At 41.2% G+C, this 27398-nt stretch overlaps 1 protein-coding gene across 7 annotated transcripts in view; it reads left to right on the forward strand.

Annotated features, from left to right (window-relative positions):
- Positions 1–27398, forward strand: part of SLC37A1 (solute carrier family 37 member 1) — a 30614-nt gene that overhangs the window by 897 nt on the left and 2319 nt on the right. Inside the window, exons 1-19 of one of the 7 annotated variants that reach the window (XM_083437355.1) lie at positions 380–2460; positions 5040–5247; positions 6645–6726; positions 8686–8812; positions 9303–9381; positions 9970–10105; positions 10871–10947; positions 12091–12257; positions 12683–12720; positions 13225–13308; positions 15480–15611; positions 16298–16388; positions 17396–17458; positions 19152–19237; positions 19593–19641; positions 21100–21173; positions 22168–22246; positions 22828–22925; positions 26645–26697. In XM_083437355.1, the coding sequence (XP_083293481.1) occupies positions 5192–5247; positions 6645–6726; positions 8686–8812; positions 9303–9381; positions 9970–10105; positions 10871–10947; positions 12091–12257; positions 12683–12720; positions 13225–13308; positions 15480–15611; positions 16298–16388; positions 17396–17458; positions 19152–19237; positions 19593–19641; positions 21100–21173; positions 22168–22246; positions 22828–22925; positions 26645–26697 (1571 nt within the window). In that variant the 5' untranslated portion in view covers positions 380–2460; positions 5040–5191. Of the gene's footprint in view, positions 1–379; positions 2461–5039; positions 5248–6644; positions 6727–8685; positions 8813–9302; positions 9382–9969; positions 10106–10870; positions 10948–12090; positions 12258–12682; positions 12721–13224; positions 13309–15479; positions 15612–16297; positions 16389–17395; positions 17459–19151; positions 19238–19592; positions 19642–21099; positions 21174–22167; positions 22247–22827; positions 22926–26644; positions 26698–27398 lie in introns of those variants that run through there. The other 6 variants (XM_083437354.1, XM_083437356.1, XM_083437357.1 and 3 more) reach the window with 6 other exon arrangements.

The raw sequence follows: 27398 nt of genomic DNA on the forward strand, positions 1-27398 counted from the left end.
ATTGTGCTGTTGGATATATAAGGGCTCCTTAATGTATCTTGGAGAAAGTGTATATTAGACAAAACTTAAAACGAACAATGTGTAATCACTAGCCAACATAATCTGATCAGAACCACAGGAACATAGTTTAACATATGTATAGTTTAATATATGCATGAAGCACCTCTCCTTTATGGGTATGCTTCTGGCCCCTGCTTCATCACACAGTATACTGCTCAACGTGAGCTGATTTCTGGAATAATCACACCAACAAGTCAGCACTTCATGGTGAATGTGGAATGCATTAATGGCTTGTCCATACTTAAGTTTGTCCTGTGCCTAGAAAGTATAGGCCAGAGTGGTTTTCTGCTTGTACTGTGCTTTCTAGGCACTGGTCCAAGTGGTTTTGCCCAGAAAATCTGCTCTTTAGTGCTGAATCAAAAAGCACTTTTCAGGAGCAAAAAGATGTGCAAGTGAACTATATTTTGTGTGTGAACTATGTAGAAAAAACAAGTACTCAAGCTCCATTGATTCAAGAATAAAATGTGTGCACGTAGCCTCAGGCACAAACCTTCTTATATTTGCTGTTAGTGAATCCCACTGCATTTAGTGATACTTACGCCCCAATAAGTGTGCATAGGATTTTAGTCTTCAGTTTCATCGAATCCAAATTGGAGGGTCATCTAATCCAACCCCCTGGAATGCAGGAATCTCAACTAAAGCATCTATGACAGATGGCCATCCAGCCTCTGCTTAAAAACCTGCAAGGAACAAGAGTCCAGAACCTCCTGAAGGAGTCCATTTCACTGTTGAACAGCTCTGACTGTTAGAAAGTTCTTCCCAGTGTTTAGTTGGAAATTGGAATCTCCTTTCTTGTAACTTGAAGCCAGTTTGCTTGCTTGTTTATTCATGGACCATAAATACTATTTATGTTCTAGGATTCAATCTGATACATATCTACACAGAAGCCCCTCTATACTTCTTAGTACAACTCCAAGGTAATTTGTGCATGATTACAGCTTTAGGCTGCATTCTTATGCATACTAGGAAGTAATGCCCATTTAACTAAACAGGACTTATTTCTGAGTAAACATGTGTACAGTTGGGTTCTTGTTCTCTGTCCTGTTTATACTTACACTGTAAAAACAGTATGTATTCTGGGAGCACTGTATCAATAACAACAGCAGCAGTAAGCTAGTATTTTTAGCTTATGAGCTAAAAAGAAACTTACAGGAACACTGAGCTTCAGTCGTTGCGCATACTCGGCTTAGAAGATTTAAAAGTCACTGATGCAATCTCCTATGTATTTGGGTTGACTTTGTTAGCAGCGAGAGAAAAAGATTGTATGTGTTCAGGAAAACGATCTTTTCAGTTGTCACTGCCGTAGGCACCTCAGAGATGTCCTGCATTTGCAAGCTGATAGGGAAGTTTTGAAGTGAGTGGGCATAATATGCATAACTAAGGTTGCCGTCTGTTTTGCAGACATAAGCTTCGTGGCAGACATTTAACTGGCGTGGTTTGGAAAGCTGCCCCTGTTGGGTTTCTGCCTGCCGGGCAGCTGCCAAGTCGACGCAGCCAGCCATCTCTTTAAAAGAAAATGGCATGGCTATGAGCTTCCCTCGCAAGACCAGTTCCCTGGTGGTGTGGCGAAGACGGTTTTATGATCAGGAAGCCGGATTCTCTCTCTGGCGGCAGTTTTGAGCCCTGCCGCCTCGGGCCCTGCCTGGGAGCGCCTTTCTTCCTCAGCTGCTGCCGTCAGAGCGAGAGGGAGGCGGCCCTGGCGGCGAGCAGAGCAGGTTCTCCTGTCACTATTTGTAGCAGCAGCGCACCAGAACTGGCTCGGCTTGAATGAAGCGAGACCGCGCCCGGGAGCGGCGCCTCGACCAGGAAGTGGCTGCCGAGGCTGCCAGGAAACGGTGCCTCCGCCTCGGAGCGCCAGAGAGCCGTAGAGGTGAGGAGACGGTCGTCGTCGTCGTCCCTTCAGGTGGGACCCTCCGAGAAGGAACAATGCGGGCAGGGGGAAGGCGGGAGCTTTGGGGCGGGGGCGCGTTCGGCTAGGAAGCAGCTCCTTTCTGCCTGAGCCCTGAGGGGGAGGCAGCTCGGTCGGCGCTGCACCTGCCGCTGATGGAGACGCCTGGAAACGGAGTTCCCCTTTGATGGACATCAATGCGGGGGCGACGAAGAGGAGGCTGGGGCGCGCGAGCGCGTTTGGGCTCGCTTGCTTTGTGTCGTCACTGTCGCACACGCGCGCGCACTCTTTTAGGGCACAGACTCCAGATAACTTAATGCCATTAGCCTCTCCGGCTGCAAGCCTGTGCCCCCTTATAACCTAGGAAGAGAATCGCAGAATTGTAGGGTTGGAAGGAACCCCGATAGTCATCTAGTCCAACGGCTGGACTCCAACCCCCTGCAATGTTGGAATAAATCCCATGTAGTTTCGTGGGACTTGCTTTTGAGTAGACACAGGCATAGAATCCCATGGTGATGCTCTTTAGCTCATTTTTCCCATTAAGTTTGATTGAAAGGAAGGGTGGGTGGGTGTAAGCTTCTGCAGAACCCCTCCCCAGGAACTTCACTTGCCTTCTTGGCAAACAACAAAACCCCAACCCCAACCTTCCCCCCCTCTCAATCCTTTAAAATCTGGTGTTATGACTGCTTTTATTACTGTTGTATATATTTGTGGTTTCCCCTCTATATTATTAGGTTAAGTGTCCCAATATGGTCAAAGTGCTCTATGTTCAGTATAGTCTTTTAAATAAATAAGCAAGCCACTTTAGTGAAGTGAACACAGGAAATTGTCTTGTAGTGAGTCAGATCATTAGTCCATCTAGGTCAGTATGTATCGACATGGACTAGCAGTGGCTTTTCAGGATTCCAGGCAGGGGACTTTCCCAGACCTACTTGGAGATGTGGGATTGGACCAGGGACAGTTCCTATATCACTGAGCCCTTTGGGGTTCCATTAAAGAGCACCCAACTGTCATTTAATGTTAGTCTTTTGTCATGGGAGGTGCCATTTTAGGTGCAAAAGTATTTCAAGCAGGGCCAAAAGATTTCACTTCCACCTATTGGTGTACTGCAGGTGGAAGTTGTATTCATGGGGAAATCACCCAGAGGACACTCCCTTGCCAGGAGTCATAGCCCAGAAGAAGCTTGAGGGCAATGGATTTGTTCCTAAACAAATTTGCATAGTTGTGTCTTATGACAGATGACCATACATGTAGAATATTCAAGATATTTTTCTAAAGAATCTTGGTTACACAACTGAGCTTAACAGATCCAATCATCGATGGCACTATTTCCCCATGTCTTGCACATTTATTTGCATGCATCTGCAGTACTATTCTTCAGATATGATACAATCACTTCACCAGCTTGATCCTTCTGAAGAGCTGAGATGAAAACAAAAGGCACTTTTTCAGATGTGTTTAGTTGGTGTTTGCAAATCCAAACTCCTGGATTCAGTTTGGTAAGAGGTGCTAACCTGAAGGCAGAAGCAGTGAGGCTGTTTACATACATGCCCTGCAGTGTAGACTATCAACTTGCTTAGAATTTACTTACAGGGTATTGTGAGAGAGAAACTGTTCTTCACTTGACTTTTGCTTTGTTTGCTCTTCTGTCTCTTGTAAAGAATTCCATATAGCAGAGTTTATGGCATTTTGCCTCTAAGGCAACTAGATCTGTAAAGTGCAGCCTAGCATGGTCTTAATCTTCAAGCGCTACTACATGTAAACAAATATTTGAAGGAATACCAGGTGCTACTGAACAACTTAGTTTTACCTTGGTATTTCTTCCTCCCGGAAGATGGTTTTGGAGACCTCAGCAACAACAGAATAAAAATAAAAAATAGTTTCTAAACTCTAATCCTGCAGAAACTCCATTGCTTGGTTTGCAACCCTTCTCAGTGCTTTATAGGGTCGTGCAGTTTGATCTAAAGGTCAAGCTTCAGGAACATACACCCTGTTGTGACAAGTTTGCAAAGTATTTTGAGGGCAGTCTCTTATATACACCCCAACCTTGACACCACTTTTAAGGCAAGTCTGCTAGAGACATCCAGAACACCGGCTCTCTTGCCACTTAACCTCCATAGCTAATAAATGCCAGCCTGACTAAATGACTGCATTTCTGCCTCCTCCTGTCCCTGTGTTGTACCATGGGTTCTATTCTTAATTTACTATACATACAGTATGGTACCCTTTGGAAGGTTTACACACTATGGGGTAAGTGTAAACGTTTAATTCATATGTTGAGATGCATATAGTTGAAATTTTCTAGTGTGGTCTGGCAGCAGGTTTGCAGTTAATAGCGAACAGTTCATAGTGTTTTAGGTGAACATTCCAACAATGAAGCTGGATTGAGGATTGTAGCATGTGTACATGTTGCCTTGAGAAACTGGCTCCAGAATTGTGATGCTCAGGTCGACACAGCTTGGGCATGTTTATCCTGGTTGCATTAACAAGTGGGCAAGATTACTGATTGGTTAAATATTGTCAAGTTGCTTGTATAGATTTTAATACTGGGGTGATCTTTGTTTCTGATGGTCATCTCTTTCAAATCATGTTTTTATTTCCCTCTGTTTTCTTTATTTCTTATATTAGCATGAAAATAGTAAAAAAATGCTTTGCATTAAAATTATTGCTTTCAAATTTACTTTTTGTTGTTGTTGTTGTTCTCTTCTCATAAATACCATAGCTGAGAAATATTGTTGTAGCATGATCAGTAACACTTTTCTTTTCTGGTCTGTTTCTTTTTTTATTAAAGATTTTCTTGATTTACAAAACTGTTTGCAGTGTCTCTCTCTCGTATTTGTTTCCCCATGTAACATTTTTACAAAACAGTTTCATTTGCTAAGACATTAGGAAGAAAAGGGGGAAAGAGGGGGGGGGGAGATGGGGTCAGGTGGAGATGTTTCTATTTTACTTACTATATGTAGGATTTGGTGTCAGCGTTTGTGCAGGTTCTTTGGTGTTCGCTTGTGTTCCTTTGGTGGTGAGAGATGTTGGGGTTGGCCTAGGGTGTGGTTATTCATAGTAACACTTTTCTTATAAAAATATGTACCAGGAAGAAGAATCAGCCACTCATAGTGATGGTCAGTGACACCAAAGGAGAAATGTAAAGGACATTAATCAATGTGACAGTTGGTTCTGTTGAAAACCTGGAACCAATACCTGAAGCACCTGAATAATTAATATCTGAAATTGATACTCAAGTAAATGGCTGAACTTCCACCTGGGATTCGCTTGTTCACTTTATTCACAAGAGACCAGTGGTAAGTTATAGTCTATTGCTTTGGCCTGGTCAGGCTTTGACTTCCTCTTAAATAAATCTCAATTCAAATATTAAGTTCTCATAAGAATGAACAGTGATGCATTTTGCTTAAAGGTGTATTTCTGTATAGGCTTTACATTATAATCATCACTACAGTCGTACCTTGGTTGATGTACACCTTGCAACTCAAATGTTTTGGTTCCCGAATGCCACAAACCCGGAAGTGATTGTTCCAGTTTGCAAATGTTCTTTGGAACCCGAATGTCCGACGCGGCTTCCAATTGGCTGCAAGAACTTCCTGCAGCCAGTCGGAAGCCGCGCCTTGGTTTCCAAATGTTTTGGAAGTCGAACAGACTTCCGGAACGGATTCCGTTCGACTTCCGAGGTACCTCTGTACTATTATGCTTGAAAAATTGAAAAGGATACCTGTGCTTTGTATTGTGTTTGGGAAGAGAAAGGTCCTCCTTTAAACTGAATTGTGAAGTTCCAATTTGGTGTGTGGGTGTGTTTATGCGGGTGTGTGTATAGATAGATAGATAGATAGATAGATAGATAGATAGATAGATATTCACACACACACACACACACACACTTATTTCTAACTAATATTGCAGTATAACTATGGGACACGTTTCCACTTTGACAAGCCCCCCTCTTGCTCCTTGAACCCAGGTATACTTAGGGTTAGGGTTGTCATCTGACCAGAAAGAAATTGGCCTTCTCTTACACCTTTAACAATACCATGATGTGCAAAAAAAAGCCACAGCATGGAGTTTGGCAGGTGACAACACTTATGTTCTGGTCATCAAGCTTCTGTGAAAGGTGAAAGCTACAGAAGCAGATTGAAGAGCTGGCAGCCGTGCTTATCATCTGGCTATCACGCCTCCCAGAACTGCTATGCAGCAATTGCCACCGATTCCTGGAAGCTGCTCTGACTCAACCAGCCAAAGCAGCTTTGGTGGCTACCTCTTGGCACAACCTCTGGGCTTGATCCCAGTTGTGTCTGACATTTGCCAGGAATTAACTGCTGGTGGTGGGAGATGTGTCCGTGTAGCAGCTTTGAAAGATCACCCTACCACCCCAGCCCCAGTCATCCCACCTCATCACCCCAACCTCATTAATAATAATTAACATTTTCTGGAAAAGATAAAAAGGCACAACTGTTCATCTTAGTACCTTTTTGTTTGTTTTTTGGCATGGTTAGAGCATTGTGCAATGAAAACGGAAATTGCTTAACCTATTGTAGTTAACCTTTCACTCTTGTTTGATTTAGCTTCTACCTCAGTGTAAATATTGGAAATAAATAAGAGAAACTGGATATAACAATGGAACAGCCTAAAAGGATTGCAAGTGTATAGCTGCAAATCATGGAATTATAAATGTTTGTTCTGTTCACAGGTACAGGGCTCTCACATTTGTCCTGACTTTTATGCTGTATGCTAGTTTCCACTTATCAAGGAAACCAATCAGTATAGTTAAGGTAAGTAACAAGGAAATATCTTTCTAACATATCTGACATCACACAAGGAAGTACATTTTAAAGCTACATAAAAGTGTTGTTACCATATGCGTTACAATACAGCAATAAAATATGAAATATTGTACAGTAATAAAAAGACATTAAAATGTTTATAGTGATTGAGAGCCCACATGGAACATCCAGTTCTACAAGGGCTTCTGCACTGTGTGTACTGTAAGTAGATGTCTCATTGTCAAGATGCCCATGATCTGTGAAAATGTACAAAGGCTATGTGTACAAAGGCAAATCAAAAGTGTCATTTATAGTGTTGTGAAATTGAAAATAAGTATGTACTCAATCTTCAGATTTTGCCAGACTGTCTGCTCATGTTCAAAGCAGGTAATCAAATTCCTACCCAGACCATAATCATGTTGCTAAGGCTCAACATTTCAATCCATGGCAACCAATTCTATTGGGATCCAATTTGTGTCTCACCTTTACTCATCTTTTGCTTTCTCTGTCCTAGCTAATTCACAATCTCTCTGTTTTATTATTTTGCTGTTTACACTCTCACTTCTGCCAAGGAGCTCAGGGTGGTATACATAGTTTTTTCAAGCCCCTTCATCATTTTATCCTTACCACCCCCTACCCCTGGTAGCTTGCACTGAGAGAGTGCTATTGGCTCAAGGTCAGCCAATGAGCTTCCTGTCAGAGTGGGGATCTGAACCTGATTTTCCCTGATTCTAGTCTGATATTCTAACCACTACCACACAAGCATGTTTCTACAGTTGTTCCTCATCCATCCAGAACTGTGCATGTTAACTAGGAACAAAATGAATGGATCAAGAATAAGTATACCATGCCCTCCAGATGCTGTTCGACTCCTAATTCCCATCAGCCCCAGCCAGTGTCACCAGTGAAAAAATACTGTGAGAGTTGTAGTTCAGCTACATCTGGAGTGCACTAATATATTATTTTTGCAGACTTGTTCAGCATTCAAATAACGCTCTAGAGGAACACTCACACAACCAAACCTCCAACATGGCAGTTATAGTGTTCCTGGACAACAATATGTAATTATATATAGCCTAGACTATTAAAATAATACATAATTTCAACCTTTGAAATATACCAGTATCACATTTCTTCAAGGCAGTGGAGCAGGGCTGCCATTGATCTGCTGGATCCAAAACAAAACCATTCCAGCTAGACTGGAACTGTTACAGGAAAAAGAATGAAGTAGCTTCCCTCTCCACCTTTGGATACAGAGGCCAAGCCACACTGCCTCACTGCTCCTGACTGGAGCTTAGCATGGTTCTGTTGTTCTATTTAAAATCTGCTTATGTTGACAACTTTCTGCCTGTATTTGATTTCTGTTACTAGCCCCACTCTTTACTGTATGGAAAACTGACTCGAGGCATGCAAGTGATTGAGTCATACTCTGTCAAATTTTGTCTCTTATTGCTTATCCATAAGAAGGATGAGGCCTCATGGAAATTTGCAGTCTCTTGACATAACTAAATTTTCTTTTTTTTAAAAAAAAAGCTTGCAAAGTTGGATTTCATTGAGGTTATTATTCAAACCTTTTTAAGGTGGAAAGAAAGCATTTTGACTGTATATGTTTCTAAACAGCAAAACCTATTTTGAACAGGGCCAGCCCAGGATGTTTTACTGCTGGAGGCAAAACACTCCAATACAGCCCCTCACAGTTCTGGGCCTGTGCAGCTGCTCTGCCTGTGCCCTCACCTGCACCTCTGCACCCCATGGGCACAGCAGGGAGAACACATGGAAGCACAGAGGAGGTGGCGGCAGCAGTAAGCAGTATGTTCCTCGGGCCCAGATCTGCCATCTGAGGCATCAGCCTCAACTTGCCTCATGGGTGGGCTGGCCCTGATTTGAAATATTGGTAAAGTAAAAATAGTTTATTTGGTTCTATGCAATGAGGTGTTCTGTTAGATTAATTGTATTACTTTAATTTAGGGAGAACTACATAAGCACTGTAATACTCCACAAGTTATTGAGCATAACACCTACAAAGAATATGCCATCCAGATTCAGCCTGTTAAAAAAATTGCTAATGAGTCACGCTGTGGTTGGGAGCCATTCGGTAAGTAGTCTATCCCCCACCACCACCACCATAAACTGGAATATAATCTAAAGGGGAAATTGTATTGTTTTGTTCTGCAATTCCTCACAGTTCTGCGCACTCCTGCACATAGGAACTGGTTTGTGTGGCAGGGTGGCTGGCAATAGGGGGAAGAGAATGCCCAGACTTTGTTAACAGTGCTAGTGGGAGACTCAGGCATGTTTGAAACTTCACCTGTGAAAATAAATCTTGTGCTGTGCAAGATGTTCCACTTTTTAAAGGCCTGGTATAATTCTGGAGCCTATAATGAATGCCCGTTATATCAAACTGATCAATTTATTCATGAATGGTACAAACTGTGCAGGTATATAATTTGATTAAGCAGAATTTGCTTAGGGAGCAAACTATTGTTTTAACCTGCAAGAATCCCTCTTTGAAGTTGCAAAGAGACTGAATATGTATTTGTGCCTTAAAAATTCCATCTCATGAACTTTAACAAACGTGTTCCTAGATAAGAGCAACTACAAACAGTTGTTGGGAGCCCTGGATTATTCATTCCTATGTGCTTATGCAGTTGGGATGTATCTGAGGTAAAATTCTTTTACTCTTTTAAAAATCCTTTTTCATGCTTTCAAGTTGTAAATATATGATTGCTTAATCTCTGATCTTCTACTGTGCTCAGTTGCTTACAAGCTTTTGAGGAGCGAAGGAAGGAATTATTGAAAAGACTAAAATTTAGGAGACTGTGTGCCCTAGGATTTAGGAATGTAGATTCTAGAGTACAGAATATTCCCTATTACAGTAGCTCACCAAAGCTGCTTAAAAAGGAATAAATTCAAATCCTGTCCCTAATGTGGCTGAGAAGAATCGATTGTGATTTCAGATGAGCACCATCAGCTCATGACATCGATTCTTGTTACTGAATACAAACCAAAAGGTTTTGCTTGAAATATGAAAACTGAATACAAACAACTCATGATAACGCAACTTTGTAAAGTTTCTCAAATTGTTCTTTTTATTATAATGCTACTACAATGTTATTGGTAAACTTTGCATTTTCTGGGTTTTGACCATAGCTTACCATGCAAATGCCCATGTAATAGCTTCAGATTTTTTGGGTTATATATGCTCAGCATGCTTCAAAAATCAATCCCTTTTTATTTTGCCTGAATTCAAAGTGGCATAATAGGTGAACGTTTGCCTATCCGGTATTATCTCACTGGAGGGATGTTTGCCAGTGGACTCTTCACTGCCATGTTTGGATTTGGTTACTTCTATAATATACACAGCCTGTGGTTCTACATTGTGGCTCAGGTAGGCACACCTATGTTTCTTTTCTCACTTGGAATTTTCAGACATGACAAAAAAAGAACTGCCTTTCTGAAACTGCCTCAAAATCCACATAGTTTCCCATGACAACCTGTCCATAGCACCTCCTGTTCCAAAGGATACTGCAGGGGTGCGGAACCTCTGGCCTGCAGGCCAATCTTGACCTACTAGGGGTTCAGATTTGGCCCATGCAGCTGTCTTCCTTCATCCATGCCCACCTGCCTCACACGTGATGTTAGCTGTGACATCAGGTGTGGGCCTACTAGAAGAGCAGCTGCCAATGCACAATCAGGAACTTTAAAATGTGTTGGCAAGGGAAAGCACTACTAAGTGTTGACCTGTTAGGAAGTCTATGACTTCTCTTTCATGCTGGCAGCCCACGAGCTGTGGAAGCTGCTCTAGAGGAGCCTTTCCCAATCTGGCACGCTCTAGGTGTGTTGAACTGCAACTCCCAGCAACTCACCATTGTCTGTGCTGGCTAGAGCTGATGGAAGTTGCCATCCAAAACACCTGGAGAACAACAGGTTGGGGAACGGTGCTCTAGAGCATTTGGGAATAAATGGATGGTCATTATTCACTTGCGATCATTGGGACTGGCAAGTGGGGGGGGGGGAGAGTTGACATTGCTGTCTAGGAAACAAAGAATATATAACAATGAGGTTTAACACAACTTTGAATATTGTTTGGCTTCTTGGACACACTGCATTATCTGGTGAAACAGATTACTATTGCAAAGTTTTCAAATTTCAGATGGCTAATGGATTGGTGCAAACTACTGGCTGGCCCAGTGTGGTTACCTGCATTGGCAACTGGTTTGGGAAAGGAAGGTAAATCTTTTATAATCTGTTTGTCTTGGGTGGGGTTGGACACATTGCAAACTAAGTGAAATAGTCTGCCTCATAACTCAGTAACTCACAGATTTTAAAAGCTATGTTTTACAGTGAAGTTGTGCCATTTAACATTCCTTGTTAGTGTAATCAAAGACAGTAACATATTAAGCGATTTGAAGTTCCTGAGGGAAAGGTGATAGCATGAGAAGTGTATATGTGGTCTTTGTTGACGCATAAAGGCATGTTAGAGGCACAACCTACTTGATACTGGAGCACTTAGCTGAGAATATAGGAAATGTCTTGGAGATTAAGGATGCCATTCTTCAAGACTACTCACAGGTTTTGCCAGCCATACATACTGGTCATGTGCCTGTTCCTGTCTGCTACTTTGGTTTTGAATAGGAGCACTTCAAGTTGAACAAACCTGCATTTCAGGACTGCAGGGAGGAGTAGCCCAGAGCAAGCCCTGAGACTAGACAAACTGAAGTAACTGCTCCCAGATGTTTCTCTGGCTGCTTGCTTGTTGCTGACCTGGGCTGGTCTCATCTACTTGCCTTCTTCCAATATGTCATGGGGAGTGCTGCTTGGAAATGCTCTTCTCTAAGCAAGCAGGCAGAGAGGCAGACAGCATAGGCCACAAATGCTAGCAGGCACTGCTCTGCTCACATGATTCATGCAGGTGCTACTTCTGCTGCACTGCAGTTTTTTGTTTGAGCAGGTAGCAAGCGGGTGCCAGGCAGGGCGGTGAATGAATGATGGCAAGATGTTGGAGGTCACAGCTGTGTTGTGCCACCTAGCCTACCCTGCACCCTCTATCCTAGCCTGCTACTCTCTGGTGTGGTGGAGGACGCTATCCCAACAATAGTGCTAAAGTAAAATTCAGTTGCCGTGCTGGTCAACAACATCTGAATGGGGAATGAGGAGCTTCCATCTTGTCCTTCACCTTGGGCAGGCTAAATTCTTTGGCCAGTCCTGCATACATAGGAAAGCACATCAGAACCCAACACAAAATCTACCCAGACACCCCCCATCTCGAAGTATTTCAAGTACTGAAAACTTAAATGCACTAATGTCTCACCTGGGTAAAATGAATGTTGATGAAAAGTTCTAAAAGAGACCATTTTCCTTTGTTTATTATAGGAGAGGATTGATCATGGGATTATGGAACTCGCACACTTCAGTGGGGAATATTTTAGGGTCCCTAATAGCTGGCTATTGGGTGTCTACCTCCTGGGGTTTGTCCTTTGTGGTGCCTGGCGTTATAATAGCTTTAATGGGGATTGTCTGCTTCCTGTTTCTTATTGAACGTAAGTACCTGTTCTGAAATGAATTTATGCAAAACTGAGCAGGTTCTGGGTTGCGATAAATGTAATTGATCAATATTGTTCATACACCACACACACACAAAAATGCTCTAGCTTGTGTTGCATTAAAAAAAGAGGTTGAGTGTGCATGCCGGGTAAGTGGATGAATGGAGCAGAAGAATGCGCATGTGATTCTGCAGTCTTATATCTTCACCTCCAGGTTTGGTTGCAAAGCAAGGTTATGGGTAACTTGGAGTTGACACAATGCAGTTACTAAAATTTGCATCCAGTCAGAAGCCTGCTTTCATGATAATCATGCATTTTTAGATATTGTGTGTTAGCAGCATTTTATAAAACAAACCATAAACATTTCCATGAGCGCTTGGAAGATATCCATGAATTTCTGTGTTTCTGTTGTGTTATTTCAGATCCTAGGGATGCAAACTGTACAAGTTCATCATCCAGTGTAAGTAATGGCTTTTAGGGACCTCATTAATTGCATTTTCTCCATTTCCAGTTTCACAATACTAGTTTTCAACCAGCATGTGTGGGGTATGGTGGGTGTACATAAAGGAGAAAGGACCTTTTTCTTGAACCTTCAGCTTGAAAGACTTCTGTACACCTCAAAGGCTTGAAAGCACTACTTTCCTGTAATAAACCTGTGTGAACCCCTCCCCCCAAAAAAAATCTGGGGTGGAAAATAAGGAAGTGTTCATGAAACACACACAAAAAAAACACACGGGCTTGGATGAATGGGCTAAATATGTTTGCCTCATGTGCAGTATAAGGGAAAGTATCTGAGTTTATGTTATTACCAAGCTTTCCAGTTGTCATTGCAGTTAAAAGAGAAAAAAGACTGAAGCCTAATCCGAATGTTTATTTAGATGCCTCATTGATTTTAATAAGGCTTTCCTTCAAGTAGGATTGTAGTAGGATTGTTCTTAATATCTTTTATAAAAATATCTTTCAGAATTCAAAAAGTTACATGAATGGGCCAGATAGATACACCATTCAGAAACCAGAATTAAGCGCTAAGAAAACAAGCTTATCTTGGGTAAATCAAAAATACTTTCATAATTAGATTTTTCAAAGCTTGCATGAATTCATATTTAAGCAAATTACCTTAATGCTTTGAGGGGGGATGATTGCATGAAGCAACATTTGCTTAATCACATATTTTCCAACTGTCCCCGTTTATGAGAGACAGATGTGACCTTCTGTTATCTGCCCTTGGTAAATCAGTGTTTCTATTTTGTCCCTTCTGCCTTTGGGAAGATTTGGAAGTTGTATTTTTAAAAGAATGTTAGTATATATGCACATGTGCATAAGCTTCCCTTCAAGCCCTGTGCAACTGCATATCCTGACAGTTAATTTCAGTGAATGTGTTTCAGTTTCAGCTATTTTATTTAATCAGAACCAAATTCATTGTGTGCTTAAGCAATGCATTCTCAAGTTTTAACAGAGGACACTTGTGGTTTAGAAAGCATTGCAGAGAAATGTGGGTGTGCATGCAGACAGCAGCTTTCAGCAAGGAGTAATAATAGATCATTATGAAGCACGTGAACGTAAGCAGGTACTTTCTTGGCGTCAGTAAGGATCAGGCAGACTCAGTAGTGGAGAATTAGAAGGTGAAGTTTATTGCCAGGCAATAAGGACCCAGTTTGGAATCTCTTCCAAAAGGAACTGGGACCCCGATTGACAGAAATCCAGAGGTCTTTATACCTGAGCAGATCACAGCAAATCATAGATCACGAGACAACCATGAAACAGTCACGATATCGCCAGCGAAATTAGCCAATTAGCAAGCTCCTTGCCATGCTTCCAGCTCCTGGTCAAGCACAGAGTTCTAGTTCTGCTTTCCGCTGCTTGCAGTGGCGCTCTGTCTAACCTTTCCCCTAGTTATGACAGGACAGGGAGTTTGGAGATTTTGTGGTTTTGCTCTTCCTGTTCTGTGGATTAATTTAGCCTGTATCTGAGGGGATTTTGTACCAGAATCTCTGATTCACATCTCCCCCTTGTCCAAGGTACACGGATGTTTGTAGGGGAAAGGTCGGCTCCTAATTTTGCTGTTTCAAGCAGTATGCAGTTAGCTAAGGCACAGCTTCCCTTTGATTCAAAATGGATTATAAAATACTGTAAGCCCTGATTATGTGTGAGCATATATGAATATATTGATTACTGATAATTGATTATATGGATAGCATAGGGGTAGCCCTTCTTCCTTGCCTCAATTAGTATGAGAACAGGGATGTTTTGTGTATGCAAGAGTGGCCCTGTCTTATCCTGCGAGATGTTGGAGGGCGTGTAAATATGTATTTATTTGCTTGAAGTTAGCAGTGCAATAGGTATGTTTAGCAGTATCTTTCTTTTTGCAAAATTTATTGCCCAGTGGCTTATGCAATATCTTATTGATTGTAAAACTAACAGCACCGCCCAAATGTGGATAATGATTTAGCTCTCTGCACACAGAGAACAGGGTACACAGATTCTATGCACAAAAACCTGGTCAAGAAAGTTCATAATAACGGGAGCAGTAGCAACTATCCTTGGCCAAGGTCTTCCACGTCTTCCTACAGACTCAGGGCTCCTCCAAACTGCCTGTTTGTTCAGCGTTCATCCTGATTTGCAGGCACAAAGCTTATGGGGTGCTCAGATTGCATCCAGTCTTCATTGGGATTTCTTTCTTTCTGATTTGTTTGTGGGTGGTTATATGAAAATGAGCATCCATCCTTCATTCATTCTGATTTGCTCGCGGTGTGCTTACATGTCTTCCTATTAATCACCCTACACTTTCAAATACATGAGATGTTGCCTAGATACTTTTTCTCCAAAAACCCATAATCTAATGACCTACCTCCATATGGAGCTGGTATGTCCTATTGTCCAGTTAGTGTGTTTCCTAAGAAAACACCTCTTGGCATGGGCTAATTCTGTTAATATCCCGAGGAAAGACCTCCCCTAAGAAAGTACTAGCTAAGAAGGCCATGTGAAATCCATACATAATGGCATTTTTGTCGAGTTGAATATGTCATATGGGAATAGGTCTTGCGGCAGGTAACATGATTCCATAAGTAAGTTTAAATTGCTTCAGCCATTGGTGTTTCAATATTAGTTTATGGTTCCAATTAACCTATTAAAATGCAAAATTATTTCATGTTAACAGTACATTAATATATGAGTGGCTTGGTTTATTGCTTTCATTGAACTTGATGGGATGTTTTGTAGGATCCAGAGAAGCACTGCCTGCTCCCTGACAATGAGAAATGCAACAAGTCACTGAATCATAACAATGGAGGCTGTGAGGAAACTGAAAACAGGAAGTCTGCTATAAGTTTTTCTGGAGCTTTGCGAATACCTGTGAGTATACGTTGCCATCTTCAAATCTGGACTGAGGCTTGGCCCTTATATTTTTCAGAAGATGAAAGTAATAGCAATAGTAACAACTTCTACTATATCAGCTTCTCCAGTGACAGTAGCCATGCCATGGAAACAAAGCATAATGCATCAATCGGAGGTACCTTTTCCCCTCACTGGTTGTGTGCAATATCTGAACCATGAACCAGCCTGGGCCTCGCAGTCTTCAGCAAGGGCTCATGTGTGTCTCATCTAATGGAAATGTGGAGGGCAGCTACCGAAGAATTGGCTTTTCCAGCTGTGGCTCCTCATCTGTGGAATGCTCTCCCCACAGAAACACAGGCTAAGACATTTTTATTGACTCAATATTTTGCTGATTGAGTTAACCTGTGGTGCTCGCCTTCTAGTGGGATTTCTCCTGCTTTTTGTATTGCTGGATGAGCATTTTAGTAATTTTGTATGCCTTTCTAAATTTGCCTTTTAATATTTTTTTTCCTGTTTGTATATTATTTTAAGTCATTTTGAGAAATTTCTTTTTTGTATAAAATGACTAAGAAACTCAATGATGAATATTGGCCCGAATATAAGCCGCACCTGAATATGTCGTACCTTTAAAATTGGAGGGGGGAGGAATAAAAAAAGTATGCTTTTAAAAAAATTAAAATTATTTTATCTTCTGTTCTCTGTAGGGAGTTGTAGAATTCTCTCTCTGCCTGTTATTTGCCAAACTGGTCAGCTACACTTTTCTTTTCTGGCTTCCATTGTACATCACAAATGTAGGTAAGTATCTGTGTTTAAAGAATCATGTATATGTGATCCACATAAAGATAAACATATTATGAAGTAAGGTAAATGTAAAAAGGTAAAGGACCCCGGACGGTTAAGTCCAGTCAAAGGCGCCTATGGGGTTGCTGTGCTCATCTCGCTTTTCAGGCAAGGGGGGCTGGCGTTAGTCCTAAAACAACCTTCCAGGTCATGTGGCCAGCATGACTAAACCACTTCTGGCGCAACGGGACACCATGACGGATGCCAGAGCACACGGAAATGCCATTTACCTTCCTGCTACAGTGGGAAGTAATGGCTGACAAAAGGGAGGATAGTATTATCAAGGTGGATATTATTATTATAATTTATATCCTGCCCTTCCTCCCAGTGGAGCCCCCCCCCCTTCACAGTGATACTCGGAGGTTAAAGCAAGTAATTGGGTCTCTCGCTCACACAAAGAGACCTCTTGTGTACACAAAACCAGTGCTAATGATAATTGCGTCCTCCTATCAGCTGATGTAATAGGAGGGCCTTCCTGCTTGATTTCGCAAGGCATCATTACTATACTTTGCAAAATGCTGCTTCTGCAGAGTATAGTAAAGATGCCTTGCAAAATCAAGCAAGATCCCCCCTTCCAACCATGTAATTGCTAATAGCAGCTTTGGAAGTTGGTGAGTTACCCTGGGAAAGATTAAAGCACCCATTTCCAGACCACCATTTTTGCAGCCTTGAAAGATGCCCCATAGGGCTGCTAGTTATCAAAACAAAACACTAGTCATGGATCTCCCACACCACATCTGGGTTTGCCCTGAATAACTTGGAACAGATACCTATTTTGTACACATTATAATATATAACCTTAATTCTTAGTGCCGCCTGCCAGCTTGTTAAACTTATATCTTGCCTTTCTTCCATCATGAACACAAGACCCCCACATATAGGGAGCAGTCAGCCAGTTTTGTAGCTCCTGAAAAAAAATCTAAGCAATTCCTGCTGTATTTTTTTATTTCCTTCACTGACAGAACATATTGATGCTAAACGAGCAGGCGATCTATCCACACTATTTGATGTTGGAGGAATTTTTGGTAAGTTTGCAACTTAGTGTTTGATACTTTAAAACTGCACACACAGAATCTATATGTTTCTGAATTGACTTGATATTCTTAAACACAGAGGCAAGAGCTATGGAGAAAAGCAGGTGGTGGGAACTGGTCAGACAAACTGAGCTGCTGAGCTGAGAGAGAGAATATTAATCAGATGATGGTTTTTGTAGCAGGTGGAGCACAACAAAAGTAATACAATATTGAACTCAATTCACATCTAAATACCTACATAACTTATATAGCAGTAGCATCGTACTCAATACTGACTTCACCCATCACAGATCTCTACCTCTAAAGCCTTATGAAAGAAGTGTGCAAAACAAGTACACTGTCAAGGTAAATTACATCTCAGTGGGGAGAGCAATCAAAAAGCCTATTCACAGGCCCTTGTACTCCTCATTCTGAGCAGAGACCACCAAGAGAGCCTTGCCTTCTGGTTGAAATTAACAGTCAGGAATCAACAAGAGTATTATCTATGCTATGCTCCATTTCAGACATTGGCAAGAAATGTTTTAATTTAACAAATTTATCTATCGCCCTTCAAAAATAACATTCTTCCCAAGGCAATTTACAGACTATATCAAAATACGGACAAAAAAAATACAATTAACACTGCTATATTGATCACCTGAACCCACTGTTTATCAAAACCAACAATACTCCAGCAAAATATGACATAGTACCAAATAATGCAACTACCAGAATTAGACAAGATTATCAAATCTCCAGCCAAACCACAATTTATTGCAACAAGCCATTAAAAAATATAAGTTTTTAAAGCCGCTTGAAAGTGTCCAAGGATGAACCCTGCCTGATAGGGACTTTAAAGGTCAACACCAGTACTTTCAGTTCAGACTTGAGTCCCAGGCTCCAACCAATTTCTGAAGCACCTTTAAAAGGCAGCCTCATGTAGAGTGCATTATGGTAGTTTAGTCAGGATGTTACTATCGCATGGATGTCTGTGCTGAGGTCCAGTGGGAAATGATGGTGGGCATGTAGAGATCGAAACTGAAGAGACTATGGGGAAAATACATTCCGCATAAAAGTGGTAGCTGGAACCTTCACAACAAAAAGGTTACTCAATGAAAGAGTACAGAGTAGAAAAAAATGGGAATACATGAGCCCTACAAAGATTTGTCTGCTCTAGCATCCTGTTTCCTTCATTGACCAAACTGATACCTCTTGATAAAGCAAGGTCTGTCAAGGTTTCCGCAGTGGCTGGGAGGGGCCTTACGAGGTTGGATCTCCCCCTGCGAATTCAAACTTATTTCTGCGTCCCCTGAGGATGGAGATCTGAAACTCCATCCTCAGGAGATCTGAAACTTCCTAAGGTCCCTGGTACACTTTCTGAGGGACCACAGGAGTGTGTTCTAAAAGAAGAAGGAGGAGGAGGAGGAGGACATTTTGTGCATTTGTGCTTTTGGGTTCCCCACGGGTATCTGGTTGGCCACTGTGAGAACAGGATGCCGGGCTAGATGAGCCCTTCTTATTTATTCCACTTTGATCAATTACATTGTAGAAATTATTGGTGATAGTACTACTGGCTTTGTTGATGAATAATATATGCAGGGCACTTCTTTAAGAAAACAAAAGGATGCCCTTTATGGGTAGTGTCTAATGTAGTTGCAAACATGTCCTCACTTAGAGATTCAGTTCCCCTAATCTTTTTCCACAGGTGGAATTTTGGCAGGCATAATATCAGACCGACTGAAGAAAAGAGCTACAACTTGTGGCATGATGCTTTTGATTGCAGCACCCACGGTACGGCCTGCTGTCTCAACTACAGTGATAAAATTAGATGTGTCTGCTAGCTGGTGCTGGTTTAGCGATGAAGGGGTGGATTTTTAATGTTCTTCTGTTGTAACTGTTTAAGTGACTTGTTCCCCACTGAAACATAAGGATTCTCTTTCCCCCTTGAAGGATTAGCCTTAACTAATGTGAAAATTACTATAAAATCCTAGAACTCGCCTTGCATCCTACATAGCAGAGATCTATAGTCGCTTTGTCAGGCCTGCAGATTTATTAATTGATACCCAGCAAAGACAACTGATCTTGTTATTGAAAAGTTAAAGTTTCATGATGAGTTGAGCTAACTGTTGCTTTATGTCTACTTTAGCTATACCTATTTTCAGCAATCAGTAAAATGGGCTTTGAGGCCACCATAGGTGAGTTCTCTGTTTTCTAGCGTTATTTTTTTAACCTATTTGTGATGATTAAAAATATATCTGGGAATGTATTTCATAATATATTATAAAATATAAGTACTGAACATAGGTCTAAGATGGTCGCTCCTAATGGTATTTATAGACCAGTTCTGTTTTGTTGTTGTTGGTTTTTCCCCCAATCGAGAATCATCTGCTTGTGAGAGCAGTGTAGCTCATGAAGCACGATCTCGCATATCAATCAGAGCAACATCAGTGATCTGGAGCCTAAATTGCTTCTCTGCTAATAGCTTACCTTTTGCAAAAGCTAATGGGAGATAGTGGAATTAGCTCTACTCCCTTAATTCAGTGCATGTTGTTGTTGGTGTATGAATTCCTTACTGTAGTCTCAAAACACATACACAGAGGGGCTGTAGCCAACCGATAGTAATCATGTGAATGTCTGGGGGGCAAATGGACAAAACATACTTCCATTTCTTTCTTCCCCACTGCATTTAAATATATTTCCTACTTCCTTACTTGGGACTGACAATCTGGAACTGGAAATAAATAGTACAGATAATTTTCAGCCATAGTTTTACTTAGTATACCTAAATAGTAATTACTGCTTTGGAGGGATCTAATATAGTAAGTAGATCATTGCAGTGTTGCTGTTTGTGAGTTGCGTAGTCACTAGCAGCAAATAGGAATTAGCCACTGAGGTTCAGGACTGACAGACTCAGAAGTACAGCTCAGCAGCAAGTGGCTTGCAGATAGCATCCTTTGCTTGCAATCCTCTGCCAACTTACGTACATGTGAGCTGGTCCCACTGAACTTAACCTCAGGTAGACTTGCATAGGATTTCACTGTGTGCCTCTCTTTTGCCTTTGGAGGCCTACTGGTTCTACTAAGGTCCAAAGTAAGCAGTAGCAGCAAGTTATTGCGTTCTGTGCTTGTTCTCACTGTGGGAGAGACAGGTACAAGGACTGATTGCCATCATTTGCCTCACAATCGGCAAATAAATGTGGCAAAAGGCAAGGCAGGGCAGATATGGCAGCAGTGTGTCTTATGCAGACTACAACACAACACTCTGCTCTTATTTGCCCCCAGTTCTTTCTGTTATCCATGCCTTCTCATCCTTTATTTCCAAGGCTGTGTTAAGTTGAATGTCTGCTTGTCAGTTCAGTTTTACCAATAAGTCAAATGAGGATAAGAATGCCAGTCCCCTCTGTTACGTAACTTCTCCCATGCTTTCATTTCAAATATACACCAAGAACAATCTACTGGCTATTTATTACTGGGTGACCATTTTTTTTTACCTTATAAGGTATTTTGGAAAACAGAGCTTCCACTGTTTATAATTTCCTAACTCGTCTGTTTGAAATAAATGTGCATTGATTAATAGATCTTTCACCCTCCATGTATTGTTAGAGCGAGCACAAATTCTGAAAATCTGGTTGTTGTGTTTAATCTCATTTCAAGTTATGCTGCTCATCAGTGGAGCTCTTGTAAATGGCCCTTATGCGTTGATCACAACAGCTGTCTCAGCTGACTTGGTGAGTATCTATCTGTCTTAAATGTTCAGGTTAGTTCTCATAATATATTAGTCATTTTCGTTTTAGTAAGAACAGGGACACATGAAAGAAAGAGGCACAATGTTCCAGAGAAGGACAGAATCCATAGGCCAGTGTGGCTTCCTCTCTCCATTAGCCTTGAAGTGTGTGGATTGAATGGCCCCTCGAAGAAGATCCTCACTAATCTACAACTGGGTTTATGGTGTATAATCCAATAGGAAACAATTTGAGAAGAAGGAAACTAGGAAAGGCCCCTGTCTTGACCTAATGCAAGTTCCCGTATATGGTTTTAAGGAGGAGTTCAGAAAAGATGTTTTATTTATCCTTTAATTTAAATATTGGAAAAGTCTTCTTTCTTTGGCGATCACTCGTAGCCAAGTAAGATTGTCTTCCATAAACACGGTTTTAACAATGAGTCTGCAGGTGACTGTGGAGGCCAATTCTGGATCCACACGTCCTTCCACAGTGGGGAAAGTGGGAGTTGATCGTGGTGTGGATTTGCCAAGCGTGCCTTCCTCTTAGCATGTTTCTCCCTTGCGTCCTGAGTTCGTGTGTCTTCAAAGTCCATGACACCTTTGGTAAAGGCTGTTCTCCAACTGGAGTGCTCACAGGCCAGTGTTTCCCAGTAATGGAAAAGTACCCCAGTCTACAGTTACTCAACACAACTGTGTGTAAGAATTTTGGCTTGCTGCTCTGAGGTGGTAGTGGGACTACAAGATAGAGGAACATCAGAAATGGCCCAAATGCAAAAGCATTTAAGAGAAACTGTTGTAATGTCTAGTTTTGATTGATATAGGTTGAGCACCTCCAGATCCACCCATTCAGCTTTGTGAAACAAAGACTATTTATTTCATTTATATTCCACCTCTTTGTCCTAGGAGCTCAAAAAAGCGGAACTGTATAAATGAGAAATGATTGTTAATATTGCTACTATCTGTGCTAACATTATTAAGGTTTGAACATTTTGTTGTTAAAGGGTACCCATAAAAGTCTCAAGGGAAATGCAAAAGCACTCTCCACTGTTACAGCTATCATTGATGGAACAGGTTCAGTAGGTAAGCTTTCGCTCCCAAAATATCTGCCTTAAGAACAAAAGTTCAGTTGATGGGTCTAGTTGTAGAATGACTCTAAGTGTAGCTGCAGACCTGGAAATCTGTGCCCATCACCCCTCAGTTACTTTTCAATGGAAACCCAAGCACTTTCCTGGAACATGTCAGAGCGCTACCCCCCCCCCCCCCCGCTTTGTCGTTTTCCCCAGAAAAACCCATCCTTACCATTTAATCAGAGCAAATGGCAAATCCGGTTTTCCACGGATGACCATTTGCTTCGATTCAGCAGTAAATAACTGGTTTTCGCAGGAAAAGCAGAGGGCCAAAAAAGAAAAGCGGTCAGACCTGGAAAGTCCAGACCTCTGTCTAGAAATGCAGAGCAAAAGTAGGTGTGGATGAGCCCTCTGTCCTATCCCATTTCAAGAGGAATATTTGTGGTTTCATGAAGCAGTGGTGACATATCTAGAAGCCAATTCCGAATATGTTATCGAAGTTGAAATCTCAGGAATGTATAAAATATTATGCAGCCTGTCATATGTACTGCTTCTTGCACTGTATTGCTTTAACCCGTGTGTCCTGTGTTTTAGGTGCTGCTCTGGGACCTTTGTTAGCTGGTCTCCTCTCTCCTTCTGGTTGGAACAATGTGTTTTATATGCTGATGATAGCAGATGCTTGTGCCTTGCTAGTAAGTCAAAGTATGGAATAGTACCATATTTCTGTGTCCTGTAGGCTCCTTTGTTAAAATGTAGAGTTCAGTTTAATGCGTTGACTGCACTGATTTCATAGAATTGTAGAGTTGGAATGCAGGAATCTCAACTAAACCATCTAAACTAACTAACCTCAACTAAACCATCCATGGCAGGTGGCCATCCAACCTTTGCTTAAAAAATCTACAAGGGAGAAGAGTCACCACCTTTTGAGGGAGTCCGCTGCACTGTCGAACAACTCACAACTTCAGAAAGTTCCTCCTGATGTTGAGTCAGACTCTAGCTGTGTAGAGTTCTATCTAATACTTTTAATGTCTCATTTTCCCAAATGGCTTGATTTATATTTCCAAGCAGAAGTGCAACTTACACAGCATATCACTCTTTTATAGTGCTTTTTATCACAAAGGTACTATGCTGTAGTCTACACCATCAAATTTCATCCTTAATTTTAATATAATTGGGTTTCCTAAAATAAATGTGATGATGTTAAAGTAACTTGTTATAATTTTCTCAGCTCCATGGGGATGGAGATGGACCTCATTTTAAAATACACATGAAGAGAATGGGAGCTTTGGTCTCCACTTGTGAGGTCTGAATTGTTTTTGAGCATCTCTCATGCTATAAATATATATATGTCTGGCTACTGTTAATGCAAAAGTGAAAGTGGGAAAGAGGCACTTGAATATAAATGAGTTGTCCAGCCAACATAGGTTTTTTATTCACATTTCAAGCTGATGGAAGCAATTACTGTTAGAACTTCTCTAAGCCTCCTACATAGACACCATTAAGGGATATATATATATATATATATATATATAACTTTTTTTTTGCTGCTGTAAGTGTGAAATCAGTAGTTATGCTAACATCCAACCTTGCTAGGGCCAGAAATATATATATCATTATTTCTTTTGAGATAATCGTTTAAGTTTTCTGCAACTAATCCTTACTGGAAAACCCTCTTGCTAGGTAAACTCTGTCTTTGAGGATTAATTCCGTAAGTTTTATAAAATCCTATACGTAGCTGAAACATGCAATTGTTGGCACCTAAGAATTGTTCATATTTAACCACCACCTCCCCATGAAAGCATTAGGTTACCATAGTAATATAGGTTTTAGTAGAAACTATCAAAGAGAGAACCTTTAAAAGGCAGGAATAGGAGCTGCAAGTATGCTTTGGTAGTTTTTTTGTGTCTTCACATTTCATTTAAGGAAATGGTAGGGAATTAGGGAATTGGAGAGACTAAAATGGTTCCTTCAAGAGTTAATACATTGAATTCAATTTGTAAAATCAAGCCTCATTTATACATAAGGGTTTCAATAATCCCCCTCCAACACACACCCACACACCCTGAGTTGATGAACCTTTTCATCTCTGTTTTTATCTTCTGAAATATTACTGAGAGGACAGTCCTTTTTGGAGGGTGGCAAAATGTTATTGTTGTTGTCGCTTTTTTTAAAAAAAAAACTTTCTCATTTTGACTTTGCTCTGCATAATAATCCTTCTGTTTTTCTCGAGAACAGTGTTTATAATTTGAGAATTATTGCAGAAGATGCAGACGATTTGTGTACTTGTGCACGTCAAATGAATTTAGTGCGGAGAATGAAGCACCAAGGACCATTGCATTGCTGGGTTTCAAGGCGCCTAGGGCAATTTGCCCTGAAGAGGCCTGAATAGCCAGTTACCCCAGTCCCTCCACACCTGCTGTCTGCTTTCACCTCATTCCCCTGATTGCCCCACTTTTTCTCAACACACACACTGCGCAACTTATCAGATGGTGTTGGAAAGGGAATGGGAGGGGTCCTTTGCTACTGTTTTAAATGTTGTGTGGCAGCGGACACACTGTTTAGTCAAGCAGTGGCTAAGCCAAATTCAACAGTGCAGGACCTCGGTGTGCCTGCCATCATTAAACTTAGTTTAAAAGTTTGGCAAAAGAAAAATAAATCCTTTCCCTTCTCAATTCCTCCTGGAAGGAGAGGGGAATGGCGCTGCAAACTCCAGGGCCGCCTTTGTAGGCTCTGCTAAGCAGGTGGCATAAGGAAGGGATTCATTTTTCTTTCTGCTCCTCTTTTTAAAACGGTTTCTCATGGGCATATAGCAGGCTGCTGAACCAAGTGCTTGACCTTTCCAGCTTCAGCACTGTGTACAATTTCCCAGAGTGCTCTGAGCAAAACCCTCTCTGGCGTAACAAAGATGGCAACAGGGACAGCTGCAGTCAGCTCAGCAGGTGTTTTGCTGCAGAAGTGTTCTTAAATTACATGCACACAAAGCTCTTGTGTATAATAGTAAAAATAAATAATAAAATAAAATAAAAAATTCATACCCCGCCCATCTGGCTGGGTTTCCCCAGCCACTCTGGGCGACTTCCAGCAAAATATTAAAATACAATTAAAAGCTTCCCTAAAGAGGGAGGCCTTCAGATATCTTCTAAAAGTCAGATAGTTGTCTATTTCTTTGACATCTGTTATCTCTAGTAGTCATTTACCCACTCTACTCTGGGGTCTCTCCAGTGCTTTTTTTCTAAAAATAAATAAATGTTTAGGGGTACTCTCATTTTCCTACTCATATTGAAATACCGGTACTGCCCCTCAATGAGGGCAAACTTTGCGTCACAAAATGTTTAGGGGTATGCATACCACTGCGCTCTGCCCCCCCAAAAAAGCACTGGGTCTCTCCCTCACAGTTCCGTTATATCAGAGGGATAAACCTAGTTACTTAAGCAAATGATGCTGATACCCTTTCAGAATAGTGTAAGGACAACACAGTTAGCACATCAATCCGTTTCCCAATAGGCTTATGCTCCCTCTACTGGGCTCTTCAGCAATTTGCGGCTACAGTTTTTGCATCTCTGAACTTACATTTACACTTGGTCTCAGACATAATACAGTGGTACCTCTGGTTATGAACTTAATTCATTCCAGAGGTCCGTTCTTAACCTGAAACCGTTCTTAACCTGAGGTACGACTTTAGCTAACGGGGCCTCCTGCTGCCAGCCACTCGATTTCTGTTCTCATCCTGGTGCAAAGTTCTTAACCCGAGGTACTACATTCAGGCTAGCGGAGTCTGTAACCAGAAGTGTTTGTAACCCGAGGTGTTTGTAATCCAAGGTACCACTGTACTGTGCATGGTTCATTATGCTGCATATTTGGCTAGCAGATTAATATGTCATGCATTATACAGGGGCTATAGTGGGCTTTTGGTAACCAGTGGATTAATTTGTATGTCCAGTGCTTAAAAAGGGGCAGTTGTTTAAATTAGGGACTTCCAAAGACCTTTTGTTTGCCAAGTTCCCCATATGAAAAAATTAGGTCCATTGTGCATCCTGGCCCCTTTACACTAGAAGATGGGAATCTGCCACTAGTCCATAAACACCACTTTTATCCAGGTAACCCAAGTACCTCCTTTCATTTCATTTCTTTGCTTTGGGTACCTGGCCTACAGAGATGTAACCCCATTAGTTTGTTGTAGCAAGAACAACAAAAGAGTATTGTGGTACCTTAAAGACTTAAAAAATTATTATGACATAAGCTGCCATGGTCTTTTGTCAGCGTCCTAGGAGAATTCATTCCTCCAGTCTGCCCTCACATTTGCCTGAATGCTGTCCAGTCCCTCACTTTAAGACACCATCTTTATTTACATGAAGAATTCATGTCAGGCGCCATTTTTGCTCTTGACAGTGTTTTTATTTTATCTATACAGTTCTTGCTCCGCCTTATACGAAATGAACTTCGATGTAGTCTGGATCGTACCCTGTAAGTTTTGGCTTAACTTCCTGTGTGCCAATACATTATGTTTACATTATATTTAATATATCTTTCCATTCAACAACAACGTGACAATTTTCTTTCTTTTTCTATGTTTGGATTTCTGTACTATTTATCAGCTTCTCAAATAATTGTTTGAAAATGTTTTATTTATTTATTTAAAAAATCTTTTAGTTGTTGCAAGAGCAGATAAGATGAGTCTGATACAAGTATCTGATACTTGTTTTCATGTTATTTGTCACCCTTTTTTAAATTGCAAGTTCTTTGCTTCCTAGGCTGTGGTCTAGAAAAGGTCTAGATACTCACGGTCTTCTTCCAGTTTGTAAAATGCCTTTTGCCAGCAGGAGTTGCTGCAGCAAACATCTCCTTCAGCGCACGTCACTCTCTTTTTATGCATACACCTTATACTTTCCTACCACCAGGAAAATTACAAATGTGTGAAATTAAAGTGGAACTGGACTGTGTCCATGTCTGATTCTGCAGCTAGTCTGAGGCACACTATACTGATTCTTGATAGGTCTGGACAGTAAGGAGTTTATAAAACCAATACTCTACTGCACAAAGTTTCTGTTTCATTCCATTTCAGGGTGCTAAATATAGCCAATTATGCTAGTAAGGAGCTTGGGCTCTAGATGACTTGCAGTATATGTAGCCAATGGGAAGAGCTTTCCCTTACTCTAGCCCTAATC

The sequence above is a fragment of the Podarcis tiliguerta genome (genome assembly GCF_965153285.1).
Source record: "Podarcis tiliguerta genome assembly, chromosome: 4".
In the NCBI taxonomy this organism is placed as follows: Eukaryota; Metazoa; Chordata; class Lepidosauria; order Squamata; family Lacertidae; genus Podarcis; species Podarcis tiliguerta.